The 8,878-nt window shown below is 43.7% G+C and overlaps 2 protein-coding genes across 2 annotated transcripts in view; one reads left to right on the forward strand and one right to left on the reverse strand.

Annotated features, from left to right (window-relative positions):
• Positions 1-1,139, reverse strand: part of THNSL2 (threonine synthase like 2) — a 78,619-nt gene extending 77,480 nt beyond the window's left edge. Inside the window, exon 1 of the mRNA XM_069100964.1 lies at positions 1,103-1,139. Within this exon, the coding sequence (XP_068957065.1) occupies positions 1,103-1,139 (37 nt within the window). The remainder of the gene's footprint in view (positions 1-1,102) is intronic.
• A 647-nt stretch (positions 1,140-1,786) lies between these two features.
• FABP1 (fatty acid binding protein 1) lies at positions 1,787-3,801 on the forward strand. Its single transcript, XM_069100965.1, has 3 exons — positions 1,787-1,954; positions 2,364-2,536; positions 3,664-3,801. Exons 1-3 carry the CDS (start codon positions 1,888-1,890, stop codon positions 3,799-3,801), a joined length of 378 nt encoding a protein of 125 aa, XP_068957066.1. The 5' UTR covers positions 1,787-1,887.
• Positions 3,802-8,878: the final 5,077 nt, after the last annotated feature.

An 8,878-nucleotide genomic window follows, 5' to 3' on the forward strand; every position in this document is an offset into this window, starting at 1 on the left:
AATGTATCTTGTGGCTTTGCTAAGCCTTGTCTCCCCAGGAACTAAGATTGCTGAGAACTTGCCTCGAGTCAAGATGAAGAAAAGACCTCCATTTGGGTATTAGGTGCTGTGTTTAAACTTGATGTAACTCTGGGGTAGATTCAATTGTGATCCAGGGGTGGGGAACTTTTGACCTTATTGTGCTCTGTGATTGACAAATGAAGGTACTTTACCTATGTTTGGAAACTAATCTCCATTTGAGAAGAGGGGCTTTGTGGTGGACTTAATTAAGCCTAGGGGTGGAGAAGTATTTAGAACAGAGACTTTGTAATTGATTGAATGATTGGAAGGTCCTGGGGTGGGGTAGTACTTGGAGATTATTTAATCACGCTTAGTAAATGCTGTATTTTGAATGATGTCATGTTTTGATCTTCTCTGTTCTGGGTTTGTCACTGAATAAAATAGAGAGCACCTATGTTGGTATTTTGAACCTGGGAAGTTGCCTTCTTTTGGCATTACATTACACCCTGTCCTTGGTCCTGGTCCAGCTTGGCAACATTGTTCCTTCCCTCACCTTTTTTCTATGGGCACTGGCAAATGTCTATAGTCTCTAATGGTAGGTCGGCTGAGGAGGTGGAGACTGGTGGATGACCTGTGCTCAGGAGTTATGAGCTGTGGTAGGTCTGAATTCAGACCTACGTACCCCAAGTCTGGCACTAATACCACCAGTCCCCAGAAAACAAAGGTCAGAGACCCAAAGCAGACGAACTCATCAGGACTGGGGTCCTGAGTAAGTGGCTGTTATGCTCCCAGTCTGAGAGATATAAGGAGACCCAACCTCAATAAACAAACAAATTAATTTGAATTTTAAAAATTAATAAAAAATAAAAGGGGCTTCCTGGCAGCTAAGGGAACATCCAGTGCTTGCTACTTCTGATAACTAGAGTTCACAGCCACACTGCTACATCATCTTCCTTTATGATTCTTTCATTGGCCTTAAGAAGGCAAAGTCCCATTTGTAGATTCTCACATGTCACCGGCTTTGCAGTTACAGCTCTGGGATAAAGTGAAATTTTGTTTCAGTAGGAAGCAGGGGAGGGTGCAATGTAGTGGAAGACAGTACAGCAGTCATTGGGCAGATAGGTGGCACCATAGTGCATGGTGCACTGGACCTGGAGTCAGGAGACCTGAGTTCAAATAAAGTCTCAGACACTTCCTAGCTGTGTGGCTCTGAGCAAGTCAACTAACCGTGTTGTGTAAGTGCATGCACGCGCGCACACACAGTAAAACATAAACTTGTAGTGAGCTCTGACTTCAGACCCAGCACTCTGTTTTATGCAAAGTCCTGTATTTGAGAAATGACAAGATGAAGCTAAGAAATCCCTGGATATCCAGCCCAGCTCAGTGTTTTACATGCTGTATGACCTTGACAAATCTTGGTTTCCTTATCTGCAAAATTGGGGCAACTCTACTTTGATCACCTACCCTAAAGGATACTTGTAAGAATCAAATGACCTAATGCATGAGAAAGCACAAAGTAGTTTTTTAAAGTGCCATATTGATAATATTTCTTTTTGTTGCTTAAAAACAAAAGAACCTCTTCTTCTCCCCCATCCTTATGCCCATGGGCACACTCCTCCCCTCCCAGTCCCAGACAGTCTGGACAGTTGCATAGCGCCTCCCCTGCTCCTGTACCAAATGACCAGCCCTCCACTTAACCACCACCTTTTCCCTTTTTTGCTGACCATTGCTCCCAAGCAGTTAATGATTAAGCAGAATCATAAAACTTCCAACCGATAACCTCTGACCAACATTTGAAGGGAACGAGCCCCCTATAAAATCAGCCCCTCAGGGCCAGGGCAGGTACCTTCTCTCCCAGCCAGTGTTTTGAGAGAACATCCCTCCACCATGAACTTTTCAGGAAAGTACCAGCTCCAGTCCCAAGAGAATTTTGAAGCCTTCATGAAGGCTGCTGGTAAGTGCTTAAGAAAACAACCTTTGGGCATTGAATGTTGGGATCAAAGGAGGAGGAGCATTTTGTTGGCTGTTGCTAAAAAGGGATGAACTTAAAATACTTAAAGGGAATCAGTAACAAGTGAAATAACCCAACTAGTGAGACTCTGGGCAGGCATTTGGGAACCTGGCTTCGGTGTATGGGTGAAGAGCGACAGAATGAGGAGTCAGATCTCAGTGCAAGCCCTGGCTCTGCTCCTAATTCCTTCAGTGACCTGGATTGCATCCCTGCACTGCTCTGAACTCTGGATTCCTCATCTGGAAAATGGGGATAATAATAGCCCCTACCTCCCAGAGCTGTCACTAGGCCCAAATGAGATCATTTTGCTCTTAGATGCCTTCTAGGTCTGACTCTCTATTGTACAAACCAGGTATGCCTGATGACGTCATACAGAAGGGAAAGAATATCAAGGGAGTGTCCGAAATTGTACAAAATGGAAAACACTTCAAGCTCACCTTGACTGCCGGTACCAAAGTCATAGTCAATGAGTTCACCCTGGGGGAGGAGTGTGAGCTGGAGACTCCGAGTGGAGAGAGGGTCAAGGTAAGAATAGAACTTAATTCAAGTTAGGGACATGTTATTAAATAAGGTGCCGCCTGCTAGCCTCTGGGGGGTAAACCCAGATTAGCTAAAACATGGTCCCTAATCCCCTGGAATTTACCTACCATCTCCTAGGGAAATAAGACACAAAAATATCTCTATTAGTTACTATGTTGCAAGACAGGTAGATTAGATAAAAAGCAGTTTGGTGCCTTGAAATAGTGACTCTTCAGTGACTGACTCAGTTCCTTCCTAACCCAGCCCCCTCCTACCTTTTCAGTCTTCTCAAGCCTTACTCCCGGACACATACTCTTCCATCCAGTGATCCTGGCTTCCTGGCTTTTCCTCAGACCAGATCCTCCACCTCCCAGCTCCGGCATCCTCTCTGACTGGCCCCCATACCTGCTGCTTAGACTACTGACCCTGATGGCTTCCTTAAAGTCCCAACTATAATTCCCCCCCCCCACCAAGAAACCTTTCCCAGTCCTTTAGTTCTAGTGCCTTCCCTCTGTTAATTATTTCCAACTTATGCTGTCTATAATTTGTTTGCTTATTGTTTCCCCCATTGGATTGTAAACTCCTTGAGGGCAGGGACTGACTTCAGTACTTAGCGCAATGTGACACATCATGGGTGTTTAATAAATATTTGTTGAGTGACTCCTCACAGACATCAAAAGGAAGAAAAGAGAGAAGGGGAGAGGAGGAGAAGAAAGGAAAGAGCTAAGAGAACTAGAAAACAATCCAGTCAGTGCAATACAGAAGCAGGGAATCTGGCTTGGGTATTTACTCCAGGGATGTGCAGGAGCCATCTCAAACCAGCCAGAGAGAGCTGATTGTTAAATTTTAAGTGTGAGCATTTACCCCTCAGAAAATAGCAAACACTATAAATCAAGAATTGAGTTATTGCTTTATTGATTGCCTAGTTTAAAGTGATAGAGAAAACCTTAGCGATGCAAATGATACTCAAATGTTAATAATACAGATTATAATGAAAACTTGTGTATATGTTCCCACCCCCCCCCAAAAACCAGTTGTTAAACATTTACCAGTGTGTCCCTAGCTCACTACCATCCCTTCTTCTACCCCCATCCCTGGGGCTTCCCATATCTAACTCTTCTGTATCCCTACAGACAGTAGTGAATATGGAAGGAGACAACAAGCTGGTGTCAAATATCAAAGGAATCAAGTCAGTCACTGAACTCAATGGAGACACAATCACCAGTGTGAGTGATCGGGTGTTTCTCTTCCTGTTTGGTTGTGGGGGATGAATCCAAAAAGCATTTAGTGAATACCTACCAAATATCAAGTATTAGGGCTACAAATAAAACAAGGGAGGCAATGCCTGCCCTCAAGGAGGAAGGAAGAGAGGATGAGGGAAAGACAAGTGAGGGCATGGAGGACAGGAGGGAGGAAAGAGGGGAGGAAGGAAGGACATGGAGGACAGTGGCGGGGGAGAGGGGAGGAGTTACTGCCTAACACCCTGTGTAAAGCAAAACATGTAACATTTATAGCAGACTCCCAGGGAGTTGGGTGGGTGACCCCTTACAGATACTTTCAGCTAAAAATCCCATCATCCCTCCACCCCCAGTCACCTAATCCTCTATCCCATTCCTGCTAATCCCCCTTCAGGCATTAACCCTTTTTTAGCTGGTATCTCTCTGGCATCCTTACACTGTGAAATTTGCTGGGAATATTTCTGTTTTTTTAATGGGGCCCTAGAAGACCCCAAAGCCAACCCTCCCCAGGGTTCCCTCAGGAAGCATGGAGAGTCCATGAAAAACCCCAGAAAAGTTGCCAAACTTATCTCTAGTCTATCTAAAATATTGAGGTCATTGAACCATATGACATACTGATATACTGGAAGACATTCCAGGAAAGATTAACACTGAATTTCTTCTTGACTTTCAGACCATGACTTTGGGTGATATTGTCCTCAAGAGAATCAGTAAGAGAATTTAGACATGTCTGCTTTTCATTTATTTTTACTGTGTAAAATTGATACAATAAAATGTGGCTTGTTAAAAAAAATTGTCTTTGAATGACTTTACAAGCATATTTTTATTCAGGGTTTTATTCATGCCTTTTGTTCTTACATGACAACCATTTCTGTATTCACCCTACCCACCCGCCCCCTACCCAGTGAGCCTTACCTTGTAACAAAGAAAAGTAGTCAAGCAAAATCAACCAATACAGTGACTCCATTTGCTAGTATATACACCACTCTGCACCCATAGTTATCTACCTCCCCAAGGAATGGAGGTGATGAGTTACAGGATCTGGGAGTCCCCTTAAGCTCACCTTGAATATTCCCATTTGATAAGGTATTTGCCAGAGGCCATAAGCCTTTCATTATAGCTGGGCCCAAATCTCTGTTACTAGCCTAGCCCACCATTGTCCAGCTAGCCCCCACCCTTGATCCTCCCAAAATATCTATACACCCTTAAACTAGCCTAGTCCTCCATTGTCTGTCATATACAGGTAGCCTCAAGCTACTTCTCACCCTTAATTTCTCATTACTAGAGTTTGACCTCATTTGCCTCTTCCTGAAGACCCTCCCCAAACTCCCCCTCTAGACCACCCCTAAATCCTCCCACAACCCTTCTGTATATCAGACCCATCTTGCTTCCATGGAGGAGCCTGAGAATTTTCTAGCACAGACTCACTGTCAGATGATTCTGGCCCACTTGTCCAATGCAAGCATCACAGATACTGAGGCTCCTTAAGAGTGGACCCATTATCATGGCGAAGCTTTAATAAACTTTGCTTTTCTTTGGCTGAGAGAATACTTGAGTAGAATTCATTCAGCAGGACCCGGCGTGTTGGTATTTTGGGGCCTCAAGCACCCCTGAGCCTTAAACCTCTACATCTTATGGTTCCCTGACCTCTACATTTTATGGTGACCTCACCATTTTATGGTTCCCTGATACTGGGAAACACTGCTAATCTCAAATTCTTCTCCAGCCAGGACTGGAAGGTACTTAAGTCTCTCTCTTTCCCTATTCCCTTCTTGCTCTCCAAGTACCTTGGAGGTGCTTTTTGGGCCAGACCTCTCAGGTCCCATTAGGTCAGACAGCTAGGAGGCTTTCTCATACTCAGCCTGACACTCTCAGGTTCTCAGTCCAGTTTGGTTATGTTGGAGGCCATGGACCTGGGCACAGCTTCTGAAGCATGGAGGACAAGAACAGATGCCCCATCCAGAAGTATAAGTCAGATTCTTTGAATTCTCTGTGCTCTAGGGAATTGGGGAAACTTCAGGTATTTTTTGGTCTTGTTTTGTTTTGTTTGATTTTTGAGGCTTACTCCCAGATCTTCCTTTATGGAGGAAGGGACTTCCAGCCCCTAACCCTATACTGTGTCTATCCTTTTAGTTCCCAAAAGTTTGCCTTTGGCTTGTCTTTTATAACATTGGGAAAAATTTAGTTTCTCTAAAGAACTTAAAAAAAGCTGGTGTTCCTTTGCAACACTGTTTGGCCTAGGTATCACCTAGAGGACCACAAAACATGGCCTGTTTTTAGGACTTTAAAAGATAATGCTCTCTTACAGTTAGAATTATACTGTCACAGAGAGGGAAGATGGATAGATGTGGTGAGCCAGTTGTGGGAAACCCTGCCATCCCACAGCAGGACTGAGAAAGTGTGGGAGCCCTGCCAATCCCAAGCAAGGCTGAGAAAGAATCACATACCCAGAGCTTGTGAGTGGGAGCATAAAAGAGACAGGATTCCCAGAATGGTGAAAGTAGAGAGCCAATGTTTATTCTTACAGGCACAAGCTTTATAGAGCCACAAATATCCTTCCTAATTGTTTTCCCCTGCAGACAGACATTGTGAACTTCTTTGTTTCCAGGTCCTGGGTGCATTTGCCACACTTATCTCTAGGAGATAATCCTCACACCTGTGTATTTGAGCTCTTTCCTGGGAGATGGGGAACCCATCCAGGCCCATCAGCAGATTCTTTACCTGAGAGGGCTTGTTCAGCCATCAGGGTCAGAGTGTCACTAGCCTGTGGTCCTCTACATCTCCCCCTATCTTTAGTTACAAGAATAGTTGATGCAGGTCAATGGTAACCACACAGAGCATGAGTCTAACACCAGCAACATAGGTGGACAATGTAAACTGCAAAGAGACACAATACAATCAGGGAAAGAAGCAACGTATATCCAATCACAGTCAGACCTATGATTTCACTGGTGTTACAAAATAGGATGAAATCTATAACCCTGCTTCATCAATATCCCATTTAGCTGTAACCTCCTCTTTCACATTCTCAATCAACAGCAATGGATCTTCATTTATGCTATTAAGATATTTTTTTTGCAACTCTTGTACAAGTTTAGCAGTCTATGTCTGTCTGTAAAGAGGTGATGTAAGAACCACACAAGACACACTAATAGATGCAAGCATTGTAATAGCAAACATAATATACAAAATACACTTATTTCACTGTCCCCTTTTCACCAATTGCATAAGCACTCATTCAGAAAGACTACCAAACCACCCAACACTACTTTAAGTAAGAGGGCAAGAGGGGCTTGAGTTACAATCATAACCTGCCCACTCCCAACAATAGTGTGGTTTATACACTGCACAAGTTGGCATTGAACGCAAGTAAGATTCCATAAGGTATGTGTCTTATGATAGAAGCAAATTGATGGAAAAGACAAGCATTCAAATTGACGTAAATGGTATTGTTTTGTATGCACACATCCTTGATAATTATGTGTAATTGTCTATAGCTGCAAAAGCTTTTCACAAGTCGTACTGAGTTCCTCGTTGTTCTTGATCACCCTCTGCTGTGGTTATTCAGAATGAGCAATGTCAGCAGGACTAGGCAGCTCTGCGCTCTCAAGTGGGTCATCCTGTTGCGGGGATATCTTTTCCTTCTGGAAGGGTGTCAGCAGTAAAACTCAAAGGTCTCCACAGCTGGACTCATAATTCTAGGATTAAACCAGTACCACTTCTTGCTTCCACCCCAGAGACTCCAGAATATACCTGTGAGCCCTTGGAGGACCTCAAGCCACTATTTAGAAAGGCCCAGTCTCCTCCTGTGAAAAGAATAAAAAGAGGGGAAATTATACCTGCCCTTTTCCTTTTGACCTTGCCATAGTCATCTTTAATTCCAACCAGGAAAATTGTCTTTTATACCAGGGAAATTGTCCTTTCTCTATACTCTTTTGGTGCCTGTTTGGTCTTCATTTGCTTAACCTCCTTGTCAGGTTTGTGTCCTCCAAGGTTCAAGCCATCAACCTCTGGATGACCACTAAGGCTATGCCAATCTCTGACTGAATCAAGTTCTTCATTCCACTGCACCTGGCATCAGCCATGTTCCAGAGTCTGACCCCTTGAATATGAAGTCTGACCCCCTTGAACAGGACCCAGCGAGGCAGGGACAGCTCTATGCCCCCTTGCCAGCAGGAAGCACTTTCAGAAGCAGAGACCTTTGCTCTTTACCCCAAAGGAATTTGGATCCCATTTGTTTGAGGGGGGAATGATGAAAGAAGACTTGAGTTGAATTCATTCAGCAAGACCCAGCATGTTGGTGTTTTGGGGTCTCAAGAACCCCTGAGCCTTAAACCTCTACATCTTATGGTTCCCTGATCTCTATATTTTATGGTGACCTCCTCAGAGGGAGCCAAAAGAAGTAAATAGTTTAAAGATCTTTGCAAATTACCATTTACCTAAAAAGAAATGGTGCCTACTGTGGGGTTGATGGAATAAATTTCTACCTTGTAGGTTGGTTTTAGGGATGGCTTAAGGCTCGTGTTCCCCCTTTCCTCATCGCCCACAAGCACCATTATTTATATTTGCCCAACACTGTAGATAAAATGTCTAAGTGAAACTCATACCTTTAGATCAAAATATTTTGAGTCCAAAAACTCTTGGTTAAAATGCATGTGTGTGTGTGTGTGTGTGTGTGTGTTTTAAATGAGAGGGGTATTTTTTAAACCAGCTACAAAGATCAGCATCTTGAAGATGCCAGTTAGAGGACCCATTTTTCTAGCAAACAATGAGGAAAATTTAGATTATGTAATGGGGATGTAAATTTTAAAGATCTTCCCTGCCCCTAGGCTAAAGTGCACCTGGAGCCTAGGGTGGGAGGCTTGTTTTTCAGTAGATATTTCTTTATTGGCCAGTGAGTCAATAAGGTTGTTACATTCTCTGAGCCAGGAGAAGGCTATATAAGCCCTGATGTGTAGCTTTGCTTTGGGGCTCACTTTGAGAAGTGTTCTGTGATTTGATCTTGATTTTGGGAAGCCGTTGTTGAGAGCCCCCCCCCCCCCGGCTTTGAAAAACCCAGATGTTGAAACCCAGATGTTGTTTTGGTATGGATGTAATGGTTGGACAGTTT

The sequence above is a fragment of the Petaurus breviceps genome, unplaced genomic scaffold (assembly GCF_028583685.1).
Source record: "Petaurus breviceps papuanus isolate PSGF00001 unplaced genomic scaffold, PetGlider_PUasm1.0 446, whole genome shotgun sequence".
Classification (NCBI taxonomy): Eukaryota; Metazoa; Chordata; class Mammalia; order Diprotodontia; family Petauridae; genus Petaurus; species Petaurus breviceps.